The 23,248-nt window shown below is 47.5% G+C and overlaps 1 protein-coding gene across 6 annotated transcripts in view; it reads left to right on the forward strand.

The window, feature by feature from the left end:
• The window catches only part of ELAVL3 (ELAV like RNA binding protein 3), an 81,496-nt gene that overhangs the window by 22,875 nt on the left and 35,373 nt on the right, over positions 1–23,248 (forward strand). For 5 of the 6 annotated variants that reach the window (XM_083483158.1, XM_083483160.1, XM_083483163.1 and 2 more), the window contains exon 2: positions 20,620–20,842. In XM_083483158.1, the coding sequence (XP_083339284.1) occupies positions 20,620–20,842 (223 nt within the window). The remainder of the gene's footprint in view (positions 1–20,619; positions 20,843–23,248) is intronic. The other variant, XM_083483159.1, reaches the window with a different exon arrangement.

Below are 23,248 nucleotides of genomic sequence, written 5' to 3' on the forward strand. Positions count from 1 at the left end.
GACTCCACATCTACAGTCTTACCTCTTGTTACGTTTGCTTCAGGTTGCGTCCCGCGGCGACCCAGAAGTACCGGAAAGGGTTACTTCCGGGTTTCGCCGCTCACGCATGCGCAGACACGCAAAATGACATCACGCGCATGCGCAGAGGTGGCGAATTGTGACCCGCGCGTGTGCAGATGCACAGACGCAGGTTGCGTTCCTTTCAGGTTGCGAACGGGGCTCCGGAATGGATCCTGTTCGCAACCAGAAGTACCAGTGTACTTTTAGTTTTTCACAGTATTGTGAACTTCAGACATTTCACATCAGTTCAGCAGCTCAGTAAACCATCAGCTTTGTCATCAAGTCCTACATAGTCCCCTCCTGGGTTTTGCACTGCCTGGGCTGTGGTGGCAATAGAGCTGTTTGGATGTCTTCTTCTTCTTCCTCTTCCTCTTCCTCCCCTTCCTCCTCCTCCTCTTCTTCTTCCTCCTCCTCTTCTTCCTCCTCTTCTTCTTCCTCTTCCTCCTCCTCCTCCTCCTCTTCTTCTTCCAGGCTTTCCCCCACTAAAACAAGGGTGAAGAATGGAAGGCGTTGCTTTTAAAAATAAGGTGCAATTTTTCACATAATCACAAGGTTCCTGGAATGGAGCTGTTAAGTACATACACTTTGAAGGCTTCCTCTTTGAGATGCACAATAAAAGCGTGAGAATAACTCAGCACCAATGGGGATGGGCTAGAAGGCAGTAAAGCTCAGGATATCTTGGTTGGTGGGGCTCTCAGAGATAATGTGAGGTCATGGGAGTCCAAGCTGGAAGAAATCTCTCTGCATGGTCCAGTGCTGGTAAAGGCTTGTGCACTTCTAGTGGTCAGATATGCCACATGGTGGCCTGTAATGTAATGCGCAGCGCATTAGCTTTTCCCTTTCCCATCAGGTGTGGGCCTGCTTGGGTATGTTAAGGCGTCATCTACACCAGGGGGTCAGCAAACGTTTTCAGCAGGTCGGTCCACTGTCCCTCAGACCTTGTGGGGGGCCAGACTATATTTTTGGGGGGGGATGGAATGAACTAATTCCTATGCCCCACAAATAACCCAAAGATGCATTTGAAATAAAAGCACACATTCTACTCATGTAAAAAAACATGCTGATTCCCGGACCACCTGCAGGCCAGATTTAAAAGGCGATTGGGCCAGATCCGGCCCCCAGGCCTTAGTTTGCCTACCCATGATCTACGCCAACCCCAATGCTCTTGTTTACAAAGCTGCCTCTCAAACCAGTAAAGTTATAAGGAAAGGATTATTTAAAACACACAGAAGTTTGCAGCAGTGCATCTAATTTTGAAAATAAGAAATCAACCTAGTTCTCTCGGAAATCATGATTGATGGAATAAAACACATTTACAGGTTACCTTTTAAAAAAATAGATCTAGTGAATTTTCGGAAGGTGGGGGTGGATCCCACAATATATGCATTTACTGAAAAAGTTATGCTTCTAGTATATTAATCTTACTTTAGATGCAGGTAACACCTGAAGCAGCTTTTATGCATCATTTTTAATATGTGTGTTTACATATGGTAGGTGAACTCTTGAACTATTCCAAACTTAGGGAGCTTAGGACTTTCAAAGTTAAAATCAGCCCATTGGGTGATATCCAATGTTACTCATAGCTCCTGTTGACTTGGCATCTAAAGTTCTCCCACCAACTGAGGAAAAGAATGACCTAGATCCGTTTCAAGCTGGTAATGTATACACAGCAATACTCAAGAGTAGGTCCATTGAACTAAGCTGACATAAGTGCCTGAAGTCCATTAATTACAGCAGGTCTCCTATAAGTCTAACATTAAATATTGCCTCTTGAATTAATGACCTCGAGTGATTTGGCACTTTGAAAGCACCTCCCAGAACTGAAGAAAAAGCTTCATTTTAGCAGGGGGTTCAGGGCAAAGCATTGCTGGCAGCTAGACTGGTGACTGGGAGCGGCCGCCGAGACCACATAACACCGGTCTTGAAAGACCTACATTGGCTCCTGGTACGTTTCCGGGCACAATTCAAAGTGTTGGTGCTGACCTTTAAAGCCCTAAACAGCCTCGTCCCAGTATACCCGAAGGAGCGTCTCCACCACCATCGTTCTGCCCGGACACTGAGGTCCAGCGCCGAGGGCCTTCTGGCGGTTCCCTCGCTGAGAGAAGCCAAGTTACAGGGAACCAGGCAGAGGACCTTCTCGGTAGTGGCGCCTGCCCTGTGGAACACCCTCCCACCAGATGTCAAAGAGAAGAACAACTACCAGATTTTTAGAAGACATCTGAAGGCAGCTCTCTTTAGGGAAGCTTTTAATGTTTGTCAGACTATTGTATTTTAGTATTTTGTTGGAAGCTGCCCAGAGTGGAAAGCCAGCCAGATGGGTGGGGTATAAATAAATTATTATTATTATTATTATTATTATTATTATTATTATTATTAGGACCAGGAAAGGGTTCATGGAGGTTTTTAAGCAGAGGCTGGATTGCCACCTCTCATGGATGAGATTCCTGCATTGCAGGGGGTTGGACTGGATGATAAGAATAATTTTATTATTTATATCCCACCCATATATCCAACTCCCATCAGCCCCAGGGTAGCATAGTCAGGGATGATGGGAGTTGGGGGTCTAGCAACATCTGAAGGGCCACAGGTTCCCCATCCCTGATCTGTGCATCATCACACACTCATGCATGGTCACTCATGGCTGAAGTAACTCCTACAGATGCAGTTCTTATTTGAAGGGCCTTTTGATTTCCAATAATAGAGCAGGATAGGTTAGAGAACTTAACAGTCCTGTCCCAAACCCTGAAGCAGTGGCGTAGCGTGGGGGTGCAGGGGGGCCGGCCTCACCGGGCGCAACATCTGGGGGCGCGCTCGCACTCGCAGCTCTCTGCCCCTACCTGGCTCACTCACTCTCTCTCACTACAGTGCTGGCTGTGCGAATCTGATCCGAGCCGCCGGGTTGCCGCCCACTGTGGAGGGGGTGGGTGCCAGGCGTGCGGTGCGGAGAGAGAGTGCGAGGGACTATCTGGGGGAGGGACAGTGCAGCGGCCGCCCAGCACAGCGCTGAGTGCGGGAGAGAACCACACCAGACCAGACCAGGCAGCAGCAAGAAGAAGCTGGCAGCGGCAGCAGGTTAGGGGTTAGGGGGCGCAAATTACTTGCCTTGCCCCGGGTGCTGACAACCCACGCTACGCCACTGCCCTGAAGACTGGGTAAGCTGCGAGTCATTGGTTAGTAATAATTATTTCTGGCTATGGGGAAGCATAGTGTTTGGCTTCTCCTCACTAGTGTCATGAAAGCAGAAGTCAGAGAAAGTTAACGATTGGCTACAGCAGGGGTGCCCAAACTTTTTTCAAAGAGGGCCAGATTTGATGAAATGAATATGCCTGAGGGCCGACCAAAGTTGTTGAGCTTTATTTTACCCCAAAGTTGCTGTGCTTTTTAAAGGATTTTATCCCAGGACATATACTGCCACAGGGGCCGGATTAAATCGACCAGCAGGCCAAATTAGGCCCCTGAAATGGACTTTGGGCATGCCTGGGCTACAGAATGTGGCTCCGTGCAATGCCAGCACGGAAGCAAAGTAACTACAAGTTTCAAGATCTCATTGTGTGTCGCCGATAGTTGCCTGCTGGGACAGGTTGTCCTCAAGGGTCTCTGGGTGTTGTGTAGTATTGTATATTAAATGGAAGAGGGCATGATTTCAGTTGCCCTTCCCCATTTGGACGGTGGATCCAGACAACATCTTTGTCTAACATTCATTGGAGCAGGGAGAGGAGCTGCACGTGCAGCGTGACACCCGTGTAAAGTGCATGCAGTATTTGAAATTTGCCAGAAACGTTTTGCACTGGCTTTTGCCCACCTGCGACCAAGTGAAGATACTCAGGCACCAGGATGCATGCCTGGGAATTATTGGATCTGGACTGTTTTCACACACTACTACCCTACCCCTCTTAAACTCTATCAGTTATATTTTATCTCCACAATCAGAATGAATTTCTGGAACCAAAGGGTTTTTTTCTGTGCAGCCTGAGCAGGAGCAGTCGCCATTATGAAAAAAGTTGGGATAGGCCAATATCTATGTGCACTGTCCCTGATCAAGTGGCTTTTATTCTTTACGTTCTCGAAGTTCTTAACCTAATTCAAGGTTGTCATCTGAACCAGCCAGTTGTTTAACTGAGACTCAAGCACAGTCACTTGAAAAATAAGATATTAGAGCAGTCTTGCTCCAAAATGGCAACTAGACATTCCGTTTTGGCGACTGCAGCCTTGGTTTAAGGAACCATTTGGTGCCTAGCTTATATATCTGGGTTCCTAAGAAACACAGAAGCCCGATTCCACATGCTGTATAGCTCTCACTTCCCAAATATTTTTGGGAGATACGCTTTTAATGTGCCATGTTAATACAAACCTTTGCTTATCTTTGGGCGCTTAAGAGCCATGCCACAAAAGAAGACCCAGCATGCCCATATTGCCAGGAGTACCTTGCTCAGGAAGACGTAAGAAATCAACATTCTCTGCCCTTGAGGTGCTCGTGTGTGTGTGTGTGTGTGTGTGTGTGTGTGTGTGTGAAATAAATCAGTGTAGAAAAAATTGAAAATATATATTCTCCAAATACGGTGGATTTTGCCTCTGATTAGGAAGAACATGGGACGCGGGTGGTGCTGTGGGTTAAACCACAGAGCCTAGGACCTGCTGATCAGAAGGTCGGCGGTTTGAATCCCCGCGACAGGGTGAGCTCCTGTTCCTCGGTCCCTGCTCCTGCCAACCTAGCAGTTCGAAAGCACGTCAAAGTGCAAGTAGATAAATAGGTACCACTCCGGTGGGAAGGTAAACGGCGCTTCCGTGTGCTGCTCTGGTTCACCAGAAGCAACTTAGTCATGCTGGCCACATGACCCGGAAGCTGTACGCCGGCTCCCTCGGCCAATAAAGCGAGATGAGTGCCGCAACCCCAGAGTTGTCCGCGACTGGACCTAACAGTCAGGGGTCCCTTTACCTAGGAAGAACATAGTGTATGCAGTCTAAATGCTCAAATATTAGAGAGGACAATCCAGGAGTCCAGCTTTGCAGAAATCTCCTCCTGCTCCACCTCTCACAAAGTAGAAAGAGAACCAGGAATTCTGACTTTTCTTCCCAGCTGCTGCCCAGTCATGAATGACCCAGTCCCCCAGGGCACGAAGCAAACCTTCCTCTCCTTCCCCCACCCCCACTCCCAGCCAACCTTCTCCTTCTCCTCCTCCCCGATTGTCTTCCACTCTCCCTGCAGTTTCCCTTTCTGGAGAGGAGGGAACTGTGTGTGTCATTGTTGGGGTGGGCGTGTCGGATGCATGTAAGAATAGCAACATTCGGTGGCTGGCAGTCCTTGTGCCTCCTGTCGCCTGGGCACTCAATGCTGTATTGTCCCCAAGGCTCGGCTGGGCAGGCCATTGTTTTGCATGCCGTGCTTGTCTCCGTGTGGGGAGAGGGGAGGAATAAAGGTGGCAGGGGTGGGCATTTGTGTGTCTGCTTTCCCCTTACGATTCCCCCCTTGTTTTTGCACAATAACATATTATGACGATGCCCACGTTTTTGATGCAGAGAGACGCATGGGGCCAGGACTTCTGAGTTTGTGAAACTGGGCATGCAAGGACCAGGCCATTGGACTGTAGACTTCTTGGGATCTCAAGGAACGCTGCCCAGTTCTTGGGCAAGGAAGAGGTGTGGTGGGGGACAGAAGGGGTGAAGGATTTCCACAGTGTCTCTTGGCACTAGGCTTCTCGATTCTAAAACGAATTTCAAAGGTAGTTTAAGCTGGCACAGTTTGCAGACAGCCTTGACAGTTCCTCCCCCAAATCCTGGGATGATAATAAATGCGATCTCTCTCTCTTTTTATGCATCTTTTCGGTGGCTGAACAAGTAGGGCACATTTCTGCAGTCACACTTAGCAAGTGGCTGGGTGTATGTCTCTGTGTGACAGGGAGGGAGGAGGAGAGGATAGGACGCCCGATTCTCAGTGCACTCTGCCAGCCCAAATGCCCTCGCAGGCATCTGAGCCTTGACCGTGCGGAGCTCCAAGAGGGCCAGCCAGGGAACGCTGAAAAGTCTTGCATTTCTAGCAGCTGGAGCTGGATGGGGTTGTTACAGCACAAAGACATGATGCAAAGGGGAGAGAGGGGGTTGTATCTGTTAGCTGAAGCATGTGTGCCGTGTCAGAAGGCACCCCGTTCCCCCACCCCATTGAGAGCATCGGGAGCCAGCTCCTCCTGCCAGGGCATCTTTCTTCCCCCCTATACAGAAGAAGGGGGGGCTCTTCATCGGCAGCCAGAAAAATTTTCTGGGGGGCCATATGTCCTGCCATTCAGGCTGCAGCCTCAGAGGCCAGCAGCACATCCACAGGCCACATCCTTAGCTTGATGTTCCGTTGATGACATGCCTGGAAGAAGCGGACCATTTGGATCCCTTCCAGTCGGGATTCAGGCCTCATCATGGGACTGAAACTGCCTTGGTCGCACTGGTTGACGATCTCCGGTGGGCTAGGGACAAAGGTGAGAGCTGTTTCCTAGTTCTGCTGGATCTCTCAGCGGCGTTTGATACCATCGACCATAGCATCCTTCTGGACCGTCTTGAGGGGCTGGGAGCTGGGGGCACTGTCATACAGTGGTTCCGCTCCTTCCTCCTGGGCCGTGTTCAGAAAGTGGTGGTGGGGGATGAGTGTTCAGACCCCTGGGCTCTCACTTGTGGGGTGCCTCAGGGTTCTGTCCTCTCCCCCATGCTTTTCAACATTTACATGCAGCCGCTGGGAGAGATCATCAGGAGGTTTGGGCTGGGTGTTCATCAGTATGCGGATGATACCCAGCTCTACCTCTCTTTTAAATCAGAACCAGTGAAGGCGGTGAAGGTCCTGCGTGAGTGTCTGGAGGCGGTTGGAGGATGGATGGCGGCTAACAGATTGAGGTTGAATCCTGACAAGACAGAAGTACTGTTTTTGGGGGACAGGAGGCGGGCAGGTGTGGAGGATTCCCTGGTCCTGAATGGGGTAACTGTGCCCCTGAAGGACCAGGTGTGCAGCCTGGGAGTCATTTTGGACTCACAGCTGTCCATGGAGGCACAGGTCAAATCTGTGTCCAGGGCAGCTGTTTACCAGCTCCATCTGGTACGTAGGCTGAGACCCTACCTGCCTGTGGACTGTCTCGCCAGAGTGGTGCATGCTCTGGTTATCTCCCGCTTGGACTACTGCAATGCACTCTACGTGGGGCTACCTTTGAAGGTGACTCGGAAACTACAACTAATCCAGAATGGGGCAGCTAGACTGGTGACTGGGGGCGGCCGCCGAGACCATAGAACACCGGTCTTGAAAGACCTACATTGGCTCCCAGTACGTTTCCGAGGACAATTCCGAGCTCCCCCGACCTCAGCCCCCAGAACAGGCTGCTATCCGCCAGCCTTGCGAGCCCGGGGGGGAGTTCCCCCGGGCGCACAAGGCTTGCGGACACCTGCCCGAAGCACGGGGCGTCCTCCGGAGGGCGCCCCGTGCTCCAGGCTGCAGGCTGCCACCCGCAAGCCTTGCGCGGGCGGGGGGGAGTTTCCCCGGGCGCACAAGGCTTGCGGACACCTGCCCGAAGCACGGGGCGTCCTCCGGAGGGCGCCCCGTGCTCCAGGCTGCAGGCTGCCACTCGCAAGCCTTGCACGGGTGGGGGGGAGTTCCCCCGGGCACACAAGGCTTGCGGACACCTGCCCGAAGTACCAGGCGCGCAAGGTTTGCGGATAGCTTCCTGAAGCCTGGAGAGCGAGAGGGGTCGGTGCGCCTGCATTCACCCCATAGGTCGCACACACATTTCCCCTTCATTTTTGGAGGGGGAAAAGTGTGTCCTATAGGGCGAAAAATACGGTATCTACTTGCACTTTGATGTGCTTTCGAACTGCTAGATTGGCAGGAGCAGGGACTGAGCAACGGGAGCTCACCCTGTCACGGGAATTCAAACCGCCAACATTCTGATCGGCAAGTCCTAGGTTTAACCCACAGCGCCACTTAGGTAAGCTGATACCTGGCATAGATAACTTCTCAGGTAAAACATGCAATCGCACAAATACGCCCGGTAGCCAGGGCTGCATGCTGGGCATATTTGCACGATCAGCGGGGGGATTTTTGTGACAACGATCGCGCCAGTTGCGAAAATCCGCCCACTGGGGGTGCCAGCACCATGTTGATCTGCCCTGGGGCATTTTGTCAACCCCCTAGGCATGACACCCGGGGTGGACCACCCCCCGTACCCTCCTTGCGACGCCCCTGTGAAGGGAATCCATTCCGGAAGTCCATTTGACTTCCAAAACATTCGGAAGCTCCTGCAGCCAATCAGAAGCCATGGAACCAGCGTCGGACGTTTGGGTTCCAAAGAATGTTCACAAACCAGAACACTCACTTCCGGGTTAGTGGCGTTTGGGAGCCACAGCATTCAACTCGCAAGGCATTCGGGATCCAAGCTACGACTGTACACATATAGATATATATATTAAAAAACCTCCATCATACCTCCGCCCCAGATTTCAGCTGTCTTTGTGTTGGCTCCTGACTTCCTCTCTGACATTGCAAGGGGTTCTATAGTGCACTGCTCTGGTTGCACAATGCAGGTGGAACGTGTCCAGAGGAGGGCAACCAAAATGGTCAAAGGCCTGGAAACGATGCCTTATGAGGAACGGCTAAGGGAGCTGGGCATGTTTAGCCTGGAGAAGAGGAGGTTAAGGGGTGATATGATAGCCATGTTCAAATATATAAAAGGATGTCACATAGAGGAGGGAGAAAGGTTGTTTTCTGCTGCTCCAGAGAAGCGGACACGGAGCAATGGATCCAAACTACAAGAAAGAAGATTCCACCTAAACATTAGGAAGAACTTCCTGACAGTAAGAGCTGTTCGGCAGTGGAATTTGCTGCCCAGGAGTGTGGTGGAGTCTCCTACTTTGGAGGTCTTTAAGCAGAGGCTTGACAACCATATGTCAGGAGTGCTCTGATGGTGTTTCCTGCTTGGCAGGGGGTTGGACTCGATGGCCCTTGTGGTCTCTTCCAACTCTATGATTCTATGATTCTATGGTACTCCACTTGGCAGACATGGCCCTGAATATTTCCTCCTCCACAATTGTCTCTGTCTGCAGATGAGCTCGGCTGGAAGATGGCAGCGTGATGCAGCTGTCCAATTTAATTCAGGGATGTGCGCTTACCTCTGGGATGGTTTGGATCAGCATCCAATGCTTCCTGGTGAGCTTCCGAGGCTTCTGGCCCCTGCAGTCTAAATCCCTCCTCCAGCCTGGCCTGCTTCCCTCTGCATTGCAAATGGGTGTCACTAGGTTGGGACACTGAGAAGCATCTCCTGTACGGTCAGGAGGGTGCTTAGATGTAAGGGGTTTTTTGCAGTTCCATTCTGGGATCACCATTCGAATTTGGGAAAGCAAAACATCGTAAATGGGTGCCACGTCTGATATCCCAATGGCAATCGTGCAAATACCACATAAAAACAACAACTAAACTAAACTAAATCCCATTAAGCAATTTTGCTCCGGTGAAATGGAGGAATCTATAGTTACCTAGTAGGTTTTGGTCTGCAGCAATAGAATAAGTTCATCACTTTGGGTGGTGTTCAACTAAGTTTAACTCATAGTGGACCCACTGAAAATAATAGACTTAACTTAAAAGGTAAAGGTAAAGGACCCCTGACAGTTAAGTCCAGTCGCGAACGACTCTGGGGCTGCGGCGCTCATCTTGCTTTACTGGCCGAGGGAGCTGGCGTTTGTCCGCAGACAGTTTTTCCAGGTCATGACTAAGCCGCTTCTGGCGAAACCAGAGCAGCGCACGGAGCGCTACCTATTTATCTACTTGCACTTTGAAGTGCTTTCAAACTGCTAGGTGGGCAGGAGCTGGGACCGAGCAACGGGAGCTCACCCCGTCGCTGGGATTCGAACCACCAACCTTCCGATTGGCAAGCCCAAGAGGCTCAGTGGTTTAGACCACAGCGCCCCCCGCGTCCCTTAGACTTAGCTTAGTCATGTTCATTAATTTTAATTGGTCTTCTCTGTGTAAAACGACCTTGGATACCACCCTTCCCTTGCCCCCATTAGGGAAAAGCCCCAGACCATCTTTTAGTCCCAGGAGGTTACAGTGGCAGTCGGGGGGGGGGGGGGAGAGACATTTGCAATGGGAATTTGGGCTCCTGTGTGTGTGCCAAGAACATAAAATTTGACCAAAGGTCCCTTCTGGAAAGGAAAGGGCTTTTTAAACCTCATGGTATGCACCCTACCATGCCCCCAATATAAGATACTAATAGCTGTTAGGAGCTCAAACAGGTCTTTATTCCCCCAGTCTCTTTTTTTGTGTGTCTCCTCCAGTTGACAAGCATGGCTCTCCATTCTGTGATTCATCTGTCCTTGACATTCCATAGGTCCTGGAAGTCACTGAGCAGTCTTTATTCAGTTTCATTAAAACTGCATTTCAAGATGCACAATTCCAGTGAGGGAAAAACAGTAGACCAATTAAGCACATAAACAAAACACAACCAACTCGGGTGGAAAATCTAGGGAACAGGTAGGCATGTAATTGCAAGAAAACTGACCCTTACAAGACCTTTTTTTTAAGCTTTAGAATTTGCAAACTAATGCTTTTGCAAATCTGGGGAATCTTATTTCTGAGTGGCCTGTTCCACTGAGAGGGTGTGACAGGTCAGAGGAGTAGAGAGGGATAGATAGACACACTATCACAAGCTTGCTTGACTTTGCAGTTGTTTTGGTTGGCGTGTGCGATGGGCAGTTTGGATATTGTGCATTTCAACCATTTCATTGTTTTGTTACTTCATATTCTCTCTTGAATGTTTGGCTTCATAAGCTGCTTTGGGCTTAGATCTTTATAGAAAAGTAGGCTTTGCCTTGTTAAAAATAATAACCACAATGGTGTCCCGTTTTCATGGCACCTGAACCATCCAAGGTCAGAAATGGTGGACAGGTTTTCCTTCCATTGCTGTGTCCACTGGGACATCAGTGCCAACCACCGATTTATGTATGCCTAATTTAAGCCCCTTACTTACATATTTATTACATTATACAGTTGTTTTTAGGAAGCATTTCCACTTAGAAGCCTTCCAAGTAGCCTCTGTGTTTACATCCTGTTCTTCATCTTATTTTCTGATCTGAAACACCCCTGCCTGGATTACTGCTCTTGAGTGGTTCTATTTTAGATTCCATATTCTGTTTATGGTTCAGTCCCTCATCTTAAAGTTTTCTTGCTACACCTTATCTTTTATCATAATTTTGTCTTTAAGAAAACAACAACACACACACCCTCCAGAACATGTCATCCAATGAAAAGGCATACGAAATTCAAAACACATCAGAGCAACAGAAGCAGCAACTAATAATACTTAACAAAAGCTGCAAAAAGAACAAAATGCGGTCAAGTCTTTCTTCTTCTTTGTATTGCTCTCGTTCTTTTCTTTTTATGAAAGTGGGATCTTTCCCTTCTTCATTCTTGTTTCTGGCGTTAATCTTTGGAATTCCCTCCTAACTGATAGTGAAATCAACCCAGTCTTCTGTTCCAAAGAACTGTCTTGTGTCCCATTTATTTCAGATAGTATATTCTTAATTGTTCAGCACAGAATGATTTTTTGTCTCCTTTTCCAGTTCTCCCTTTTCATCTCTTTCGCCCCTTTTCATTGCATGTATGCTATTTTTCCATAGTCAGCCTGTGGGCAGCATCCTGTCATCTTGAATATTTTGGTACAGTGCCTAGATAGTTTTTTAGATTTTTGATGCATAGCATTTATGATTGCCAGATACAAAGGTGTGTCACCATGAGATAATATTAAAGTAGGTACAAAATTTGCTCCCTTGTGCAGTTGTTGTTGGTTGTTGCTGTTTATCAAATTTATATCCCACCCTCCCCCTGGTGTGGTAAACGGACCCACAATTTAGACCAAAGCGAGAACAGAAACATCTAAAAGCATTTTCAGTTACAAACACTATTTCATTTCGTAATCTTGGGGTTGTTGACTCCAGCGGTCAAGGATCAGGGTGCCATCTTGAAAACCATTTATTGATCATAGCTTAGTGTAGACAGAGGAACCTTGCAAACCTGTTTGGATACAGTGCTGACCTTTGGGAATCATCATTGCTGGATGAGCATGAAGCTGTGAAAAATGAAAACTAGTGTTAAGATTTTTGAGCAGGATCTTAGAAAGATCCTGCTGCCCGTCTATATTAAACGGCGTTTCCGTGTGCTGCTCTGGTTCGCCAGAAGCGGCTTAGTCATGCCGGCCACATGACCCAGAAGCTGTACACTGGCTCCCTCGGCCAATAAAGTGAGATGAGCACCGCAACCCCAGAGTTGGCCGTGACTGGACCTAACGGTCAGGGGTCCCTTTACCTTTACCTATAGAATTTTGCCAGTCTTCTGCACGTTTGTGGCTATTTGGGGGGCAGCAACTTACAATATGTAGAATTCTATGCTGACGTCCCACTTTTATTTCTCCCCCACCCCAAACTAGAGCGATTCCTTGCAACAGTGGCTTCTCTTCCTTTGCGAGATTTGTCGAGGCGTCCTAGCAAAGAGTGCTGCTGTCAATACTGGCGTAGAACAAAATGCCTGGTTTTTGTTGACATCCTCATTCCCCTGCTTTATACCAGGCCGGGCTCTTTTTTCCATCATGCCCAGCATTGTCTAAACTGGCAGGGGCTGCCCAAGGTCTCAGGCACAGAAGGGTCTAATTCTTATCAGCTGCTACTATCTGGTTCTGATTTTTCCAGCACCTCACTTAACTGCAGAGAATGCAGACATCACTTTAAAACACCCGTACCCTGTAAAAAGGGCGTTATCTCCATAGGGGCAGGGGGCTGAACAAGAGGGGGAATGTGTGGGTCCCAGCTCTCTAATCACAGCTTCAAGAGCTGCACCTATGGTGTTTACAGACCCCATCCGTCCTTTAGCAACCAGATTAGGGGTAGCAGCTTAAGCTGCCATGGCATCACACAGTGAATGGCTGCCATGGCAACCAGGCCTGCAGGCCCCTGGGGCCAGCAACCTAGGACAGATGGCTGTCATGTGGGAAAGGGGGTCCGGGTGGACAGGGGGCTAGAGAATAGACCCTGGGGGTGTGCATATCTCAATCCAATTCCCAGCCCCATGCTTTCCCCTGCCAACATATGTTTGTTGGCAAGAGAGGGGGAGTAAGGGGGGCAAATCTCATTGTGTGGCTCTAAAGAGGATAGAGAGTGAGGATCATCCCAATTAAGGGCTTAGCAGGGCTAAAGTGGGCCAGAGCTTGAAACTGATACCAGATTAGGCTGTGTGATCCCAGCCTGTGGGTAACTGGGGGAGCACAATATCTTGTCTGGAAGGAAAACAGGAGGTAGCTGTTCCAAAACTGAGAGCTAACAGCTCCCCAAGACCTTCCTGCCTAATCTCCTTTCTGCCTGACCTTCCTGAAGCCTTTCAAATTATACGCTGTTTAAATATTACTGTATAACCAAACCCAGTGCTTTTTTTCTTAAAAAAAATGTTTAGGGGTACTCTCATTTTGACTCAAGAAAATCTCCATTTTATAGTTTATATAGGGAAAGATCAATACAGTAAATGGACAAGAGTACAAAGATTCACAAAATGTTTAGGGATATGCGTACCCCCTAGAAAAAAGCACTGACCAAACCTTCTAGTGGTGAACTGCCATCTCCGGATGAAGGGTGTTATACAAATTTAATGATGATTGATAATAGTAATTTGTACCTCACTCTTCCAGGAAGCTCATGACATCTCTTCTGCTCACTTGTTTCATTTCTGCACAACTTTGCTTCCATCTTAGAACTCAAGATCTAAGTTCACTGAGAGCTAGCAGCTTGACACTTGAGATCTAGCAAGCTTCAGCACTAAGTGGGAATTTGAGGTGGTGCTTTTTAATTTGAAACCCAGTACTCAAATCACTGCATCACATAGTTGACACCCTGTCCCGAAATGAAAGAACCATGCATATTTCTGCTGCTTTTGTTGTTGTTGTTTAGTCATTTCTGACTCTTCGTGACCCCATGGACCAGAGCACGCCAGGCACTCCTGTCTCCTGCAGTTTGGTCAAACACATGTTGGTAGCTTTGAGAACACTGTCCAACCATCTCGTCCTCTGTCGTCCCCTTCTCCTTGTGCCCTCGATCTTTCACAACATCAGGGTCTTTTCCAGGGAGTCTTCTCTTCTCATGAGGTGGCCAAAGTATTGGAGGCTCAGCTTCAGGATCTGCCCTTCCAGTGAGCACTCAGGGCTGATTTCCTTCAGAATGGATAGGTTTGATCTTCTTGCAGTCCATAGGATTCTCAAGAGTCTCCTCCAGCACCATAATTCAAAAGCATCAATTCTTCAGGCATCAATTCCCAACTTAGTAACCTTCCTGAACCTGGTTGTACCCAGGTGCAAAAGAGAGCAGGACTTCCTCTCCTTTTAACAGTTATGTAAAAAAAAGGAAATTTCAGCAGGTGCAGCTTTGCTTATCCCTGCGTTCCAGGCTGCACCTGCCAAATCTCCCTCTTCTGCACAGCTATTAAGAAGGAGCAGCGGCGCTCCTGCTGATGTCCTTCACAAATGAACATCTTGCATCCAGGAGGGAGGCAATGCTTATTTCTCTTAAATCTCTGGGACAGCACAGTGTTCTGCAGGTTCATCTCTGTCCACAGAACATATCCTGGGCTCAAAAGCTATTTTGCACCATGTCTGAGGCAAAAGCAAAAACAAACAACAAAAAACCCTAGCACAGTTACCATAAGATTACATGCTAGGTAATGTACAGATAAACTAGGCTCTAATAAAGAAAGATATAGATATAGATATAGATATAGATATAGATATAGATATAGATATAGATATCTATGCTGGGCATAGATAAGTTTGGATGTGGGAAGAAAAAAAAGGGGGTTTTGGAGAATTGCTTCTGTCAGCTCCATCCTTGCATTCATTTCTTTCTCTGTGTCATTCTCCGGTTACATAAATAATTTGATTATTTCCCTGCTCGCGCATGCTGTCACTGGTGAGAAGCATTTGACATTCTGTTATGTCTAAGCTGGACTTCCAAAGCTTTTAAAACTATTCTGGAAATTAAAAGTGAGCGCAGTGAAGAGCAACGAAGGTCCTGGGTTATGAGAAGACGTCTTGCATAAGGAGACGAGGAATGCTTGTTGCTCCTCAGGCAGGCAGAGTCTTCACAGCAGCCATGCAATGTCATCAGCAGCATACAAATGCTAGCCTGGATTTCCCCCCATTGAATTGGGATTTCTACTTTTGCCCGAGTCCTGTTTGTGATACCAGAACGACCTGTTTGCAGTATCAAGTACCTGTCTTGATAACTCTGCAGCATGGTTTTGATTCAGCATATCTTCTACTCACAATTACTGTATTTTTCGCCCTATAGGACGCACTTTTTCCCCTCCAAAAATGAAGGGGAAATGTGTGTGCATCCTATGGGGCGAATGCAGGCTTCAGGAGAGCCCCACCGCCAGACCCACAAGCTCAGGGGACAGCGGGGAGGTTGACTTGGTTAGAAGGCTGGCGGGGGGAGAAGCCCGCTCCTCCCCGTCGCCAGCCCCGCAAACTGGGGGACAGCGGGAGGCGCAGCGCGCCTTTCCCGCTGTCCCCGACTTGGTTAGAAGGTGGGCGGAGGGCTTCCCCCTCCTCCAGCCCCGCAAGCTCCCAGAGCCATGCCAAAGCTGCACGCAGCTTCTGCATCGCTCTGGGTCCTGTTCTGGGGGCCCCGCGCCTGGGGGAGGGGGAAATAAATTTTTTTCCCTTTATCCCCCCCCCCCCCAAATCTAGGTGCGTCCTATAGGGCGAAAAATACGGTAAGTCTCATTGAGTTCAGTAAGAAGTTACTCTGCAGTTAAAGCTACAGTCCTAAACATGCTTAATGGGGAGTGAATCCTGTTGAATACACTGGGCATTACTGCAGATGGAACCTGCACAGAATTGCCCTTTAGGCTTGTAGCCTTAAGGAGCCCATTACTTGACTTCGAAGATGAAAACAAGTTACTTTAACAAGTCAAGCTGCATTATAAAGGATGGAGTTGCAGAACTAGTGGTGGTTAAACACAATATGTCTGGGAATCACTGTAGGGTAGTGATCCTGCAAATCTGGCATCCCGAAGGATGCTGTTCATCTCCTTGCATTGCTAACTCCCAGAAGTGACCTGACCTGACCACTGCCTCCTGGTAAGCATCCGTGATATTATAGACTGGAGGTCAAGTGAACATTGCTGCCCCACAATGTCTTCTGCTGCTTCTTGTGACCCCAAAACTTTGGAATAAAATTCTGGTTATGACCTATGAAGCCCTAGGTATCTTAAGCCCAGGCTATCTGAAGGACCATTTTCTCCCTGCTCGGGCACAGAGATGTCTGGGGGAGGCCCTTCTCTCAGTCCCACCCACCCTTACATGCACGTTCACAGAAGACGGCCATCTTGGAGGCTGCTCTTTGACTTTGGAATTCCCTTCCCAGAGAAGCTACACTTGGCTCCCTCCCATCTGCAAGTGAAGATGGTTTTATTTTGAAGTGACAGTTTAACGAAAGAGCTGTGCTGCTTTTACTATCTGCAGTTTAATAGATTGTTTTAATTCCATTATGGCTTAATGACTTTTTAGCTATTACTTTTTACAGTGGTACCTCAGGTTAAGAACTTAATTTGTTCCGTTCTTAACCTGAAACTGTTCTTAACCTGAAGCACCACTTTAGCTAATGGGGCCTGCTGTGCCGCTGCTGCACAATTTCTGTTCTCATCCTGAAGCCAAGTTCTTAACCCGAGGTAATATTTCTGGGTTAGCGGAGTCTGTAACCTGAAGCGTATGTAACCTGAAGCGTATGTAACCCGAGGTACCACTGTACATGTTTTTAGCTTTCTGTGTTCTTATTCATGCTGTTTTAATTTTTGGTAATCTATGTTGAGTCTCAGTTCTGGGGGAAAGGTGATGATGATGATGATGATAAAATGGGTGCCCCATTTTTCTTCAGTTTCCCTGGGTTTTTAAAATAAAGAATATTATCATTACCTTTCTTCATATATGAATTGCTTCCTCTGAAGCATACTGAGGCCTTTTTAACAAGACAACAGAAACACACAACAACTATCAATCTCTACTGCCTGCTACTCATTTAAGTCTCTTTCATATCTGCGTGTTTCTATATTTTGGGGCTGCTTCACAGATTACATTTTGAGGTGGTCACCTGAAAATGCCATGAATAGCGTTTCAGAGCTATCACACTCCTAATGTGGAGCTTTGAGTAGCTTCCGCTTCCTGTTGGTGATGCTCACTGGCAGAACATGCACACCAGCCCTGAGCGGGTATCATATCCTTTTTAAATACTGTGTAATGTCTGCTCTGTTTGCAGCATCGTGACAGTGCTGCTTTCTTCCCTTCCTGCTGGTGATACTTTAGGGGTAGGGTTGGGTTGAGTTGAAAACTGAGGCAAGGAAGCCGGCTGCTTCTATGGTGCCTGGCTTTCATGCTGCATGTGTTGCGCAGAATCATTGGTGGAGGCTGCTCAGCAAATTGTTTGCTGCTACACAGAACTAGGGAGAGCGACTGCAGGCTGTGTGATGGGGAGCCATTTTGAAAGAAAGCACTTGGCTGTGACAGCTTTATGTACCTAGGATTAAAAAAAACTCAGGCAAAGGGCATAAACCCACTCGCTTCACAAAGAGGGAGATGAGACATGAGCCAAGAACCCCCAATACAAAGCCCAGTCTGGAGAGGCCAAAGTGTCCGACCAAAAATAGAACAACATGGAATTGATTCAGATATTGAAATCCCAAGGAGCCCCAGTTCATGTAGCAAAGGCCCTATTCATGCAGTGCTTTTGAGAGCCAGTGTGGTGTAGTGGTTAAGAGCGGTAGTCTCGTAATCTGGTGAACGGGGTTCGTGTCTCCGCTCCTCCACATGCAGCTGCTGGGTGACCTTGGGCCAGTCACACTTCTCTGAAGTCTCTCAGACCCACTCACCTCACAGAGTGTTTGTTGTGGGGGAGGAAGGGAAAGGAGAATGTTAGCCGCTTTGAGACTCCTTAAAGGGAGTGAAAGGCGGGATATCAAATCCAAACTCCTCCTCCTCCTCTTCTTCTTCTTCTTCTTCTTCTTCTTCTTCTTCTTCTTCTTCTTCTTCATATTAAAGGCAATTGGCCCAGGATGAAAGTCTCAGTGTGTCTCTCACCATATAACCTAAGGTAGCTTGAACCAAGATGTGGTGAAATTACAAATGCATTCGTCAGAGCATTCAAGACTCAGCATACACTCTGGGAAACCCATCTAGTATTGATTTCAAGATGTTAAAAACGATGGTGCAAACATGGTGGAGTGCATTCTGGAAGCCTGAGTCCTTTCCCTCTCTTATTTTTGGATTTTTGATGCTGAGTTCTCAAAGCCATTGGGGGGGAATATGTATTGATAGTGAGATTGCATGTCATTGATTGCCTTTGGAAGCAGAATTAATGACAGGTCCTGCAGGCAGCGAAGCATTTTCCTTTGATGCTATGCTATCCTGGCCTGAAGCTGGAGATAATAGCAGAATCAATGGCCTGATCAATAGTTTAACAGGGAGCCATTGCACTGCTAGCAGAACAGAAGTCTGCTGGAAGGCAAAAGGGAACTGAGCCCGGGCACAGAGGCTTTGTGGAAATCAGAACAAATGTGGGAGGAGGAAACTGAATTGTGCCACTATTGCTGGAGGGAGGCACCTGTAGAATGCATGGATTGTTCTGCAGATGCAACTGATTTTCCCATCATGCTCTCAACTCTAGGCAACAGACTGTTGTTGAATTGGTGTACTGTATATTTTAATGGATTCATTGATGCAAATGAAAAAATGGTGATCTGAACCATATGAAGTTGCCAAAGACTATGTGACTTCTGACTGCAGTGATGGGGAACGTAAACCTCATAATGTGAAATACAAATAAAATTTCTGGATAAAGAAAATAATAAAAAGTAAAATGTACAGGGTGACTAATGTAACCAATGGTAGTTGTAAATGAATATAGACAGACAATACGAATTGTATATACAGGAGGATTTATTTGACTATAGACACCCTATGGACAAATACAAAAGAAGAACAATAATATGCAAAAAGGATGAAGACAATGCGAAAAAGTGAGATGTGGGAGCAGGTGTAAATGTGAAATGTAATACAATGTGGGTATGTGAAGTGTACAAATGAAAATCAATAAAGAATATTCTGAAAGATGGGGAACATATATATCTATACATGTGGGACATAAAAGGTAAAGGACCCCTGGATGATTAAGTCCAGTCAATGGTGACTAGGGGGCTGTGGTGCTCATCTCGTTTTTCAGACCGAGGGAGCTGGTGTTTGTCCACAGACAGCTTTCCAGGTCATGCGGCCAGCATGACTAAACCACTTCTGGCACAGTGGTACACTGTGATGAGTGCCAGAGCGCACGGAAACGCCGTTTACCTTCCCGCCACAGCGGTACCTATTTATTTATTTGCACTGGTGTGCTTTTCAACTGCTAGGTTGGCAGGAGGTGGGACAGAGCAACAGGAGCTCACCCCATTGTGCGAATTCGAACTGTCGACTTTCTGATCAGCAAGCCCAAAAGGCTCAGTGGTTTAGACCACAGCGCCCCTATGTGGGATATATCTGTGGATGGATGGGGAACTGTGGCTGACAGCGTGGACCCCCCCCCCCTCTGCCAGTCAGAGGTACTTTGGGATAGTTTGAAATTCTCCTCCTTCATGTGGATCAGCATATACAAATGACCAATGGGCAGATTTTTCTTCTTGCCTGTATTCCACACATTCATCCCAGGAACTTTTAGGGATCAGTAGAATCCCCTCCGCATATTTTGTGTGCCTGTGGATCTGTTGCACATGCTCAAAGGCTCTCTGCCCCACACTTTTAGATCATCACTTCATACATTTGCAGTTCCACCCCTGTGTTGAAAATGTCTTTCAGGACTGTATTGCTCGGTGTTCCAGATCCCAAAGGGTTATAGCAGGGTTGGTAACCTCGGTTGTGTGTGTAAGGAAGCAAACATGTGGCTCATCTGACCTGACATTTCTTCATGGCTGGTGCATTTATTAATGGGGAGGGGTGTTCTCCATGTCTATCCTCAACTCCAGCAACTTTGCTTTGAAAAGCAATACTACTTCATTTGTTTGTTTAAATGGGCTTTTGATGACCAGGGAATATGCCATTTAACCTGTGTAATTTGGGGTGTGTATGTGTGTTGTGATTTAATGTATTGTCTCCTGTGCTGGGCCCTTGACACGGAATGGGCTATAAATAAAAATAAGTGCAAATTCAGTAATAAATAGTTGTAGAATGCCTTTTGTGTGCTGCAACTCACATGTATTCATCCCCTACATCTTGGCTCAGTGGGATAAGTGGTAGCCAGCAGGCAAAATGCCTCTCCAACAAAACAAAGCTTGTCAAAGGAACTTCTGGATGGTTCAGAACAGGAACCCTGATCCATCCAGGAAAACTTATGGCCAGCCAGACCCTTCCCATCCCTACATCCCTAAAGTTGCAAGCAGAAACACCCAAGCCTGACACAGATTGCTGGGTTCTGCTTTCAGTTCCTTCATAACAGTAACCCCCTTCCCCCACTCCCTCTTGTTTTCAGCAGATAATCAGCACAATGGAGACCCAAGTGTCCAATGGTCCCACAAGCAACAGTTCCCTCCCCAATGGGCCACTGATTAGTGCCAACGGCGCCACTGATGACTCCAAAACTAACCTCATAGTCAACTACCTACCCCAGAACATGACACAGGAAGAATTCAAGAGCCTCTTTGGAAGTATTGGAGAGATTGAATCGTGCAAGCTGGTTAGAGACAAAATCACAGGTAAGACAATATGGTGGTGGGGGGCGGGGAGAGGGAGAGATCCTGGCTTTAGTTTGACTCAGACATCACAATAAGCCACAGTATGATGATGATAATGATAATGATGATGATGAAAAAAACCAAGCAGCTTTTGAAGAGCTCCAACTGGTTCCATTCAAACTGAGTTGATGGTCAACCAAATGGCGAGTGGGATAGCGTAAAGTGAGGTACATTGGGGCAAACAGAACTCCAGAACTCCATGTACAGTGATGGAGTCAGAAGTGGCAGTGACTTAACCTGAAATTGTGGCAGATAGCTCGGTAAAAACGTCAACGCCATAAAGGCAGCAGCTGTGGAAAAAGAGGCCTGGAGACCCAAATCCCATGAAGGAGGTAAATATGTTTGGCATAGTAGGTGCTGACCTTTAAAGCCCTAAACAGCCTCGTCCCAGTATACCCGAAGGAGCATCTCCACCCCCATCGTTCACTGAGGTCCAGCACCGAGGGCCTTCTGGCGGTTCCCTCACTGCAAGAAGTGAGGTTACAGGGAACCAGGCAGAGGGCCTTCTTAGTAGTGGTGCCTGCCCTGTGGAGTGCCCTCCCATAAGATGTCAAGGAAATAAACAACTATCTGACTTTTAGAAGACATCTGAAGGCAGCCCTGTTCAGGGAAGTTTTTAATGTTTGATGGTTTATCGTGTTTTTAATATTCTGTTGGGAGCCGCACAGAGTGGCTTGGGAAACCCAACCAGATGGGTGGGGTATTATTATTATTATTATTATTATTATTATTGGAATTTGCTGCCATGAAAAGTGGCAATGGGCACCCGGTTAGCTGGCTTTAAACTGGGATTAGAGAAATCCATGGGGATTTTTCAATGGCTAGGAAGAAGGGCTATATGGAATCTCAGGGGCACTCAGTAGTGGTGGTGGGTGGCTTCCTGGTACTGCCACGTACGAGGAGGAAGATGGGTGATGCAGTGGAAAGGTTGGCCCTGTGTGGCCCTCATCCCTCCCCTGATCCTCCTTGGCAAATGGCAGGAACTCATCTGCCAGGAGGGCTTGAGTGTGCAGCTGTGCCCTCCTCGCTGACTGCTCCTCCAGACCAGTGGAAGCACCCCTCTAAAGACCAGTTAATAGGAAGCAGCAGCAGAGAACATTATAGTCACCCAGCCCTGTTTGTGGGCTTCCCAGAGGCATCTGATTAATAATAATAATAATAATAATAATAATAATAATAATAATAAATTTATTTATACCCCGCCCTCCCCAGCCAAGACCGGACTCAGGGCGGCTAACAACCAATAATAAAAACAAGTTGATTAAAATTAAAATTAGTAGGATGCTGTGCTAAAAGGACCTTTGGTCTGATCTAGCAGGCCAGTTATTATGCTTAGGATGGTGGGATTTCATTTATAGCTTGTTGTGGTACATGAATTAAGCTTCTCTGTTTGTTGTGGACAGGGCCAAATTTAGGTTTGATGAGCCCCTCAGCTACTGAAGGTAATGGGGCCCTTTATATGTCCAGCTGTCCTTTGTCAACAACAAATTGCTGCTCTTTTTTATGTTGAATATATGCTATATGGTCATTTATGGACCTAATAGGTATCTAAAGCCATTTGCACATGTTGCCATGCAACCAGTCCATGCAGAATGTAGGCACCCTATATATAGAAATGAGCAAACCAGTGATATTTTAGGGAGCAGGCTAGCAGGCGGGGCCCATTACTAACTTCATAGGAGCCTACACAACACAAAACACTGTTGCTGGATGTAGGTTTTATTTTATTTGTTTTTTATCTTATATTTTGCAAATGTACATCCAGGGTTTTTCCCCTTTAATTTTTGGGGCCCCCCAAGAGAGTGGGGCCCTAAGCTATACCTTGTTTACCTTATATATAAATCCGGCACTGGCTGTGGAGGCCTTAAGGAGCTTTTGGTAGATGGCGAATGGATCGCAGGCCTGGAACTGTAGTGCATTTGTGCTTCTCTCGGGATTTGCTATGTCGTCATTTACTATCGCGATACACCTTTTTTTTTAATGATAATGACAAGCTAGCGGTGGATGGAATATGATGAAAAGAGACTATAGCAGCCCATGAGTGGCATGGAACTTTTCTTCTGACACTGGTATTGAATCCTGCAGTTTACCAGGGGCCGGGGCATCACAGGGTGGCAGTGAGATTGTGACTGCCTGGGCACCTCAGCACCTCGTGGTGATGTGTGCATGCAGTCCTGATGCCACAGCTGTTTTCCCACTCCCTGTCTCAACCTTGGATAAGCTGTACTGATGCCAGGGTTGAGAGGGCAGCTCCACAGGCTGCTACTGAAACCAGACCTTGAGGTACCGGTTCAGATTACCTGTTGCATTGGCTTGTTGCTGGTGTTTGTTCAGACGGAAGGTCAGATTTGAGCACCTGATATTTAC

Source organism: Podarcis liolepis (assembly GCF_965112155.1).
Source record: "Podarcis liolepis genome assembly, chromosome: 17".
Taxonomy (NCBI): Eukaryota; Metazoa; Chordata; class Lepidosauria; order Squamata; family Lacertidae; genus Podarcis; species Podarcis liolepis.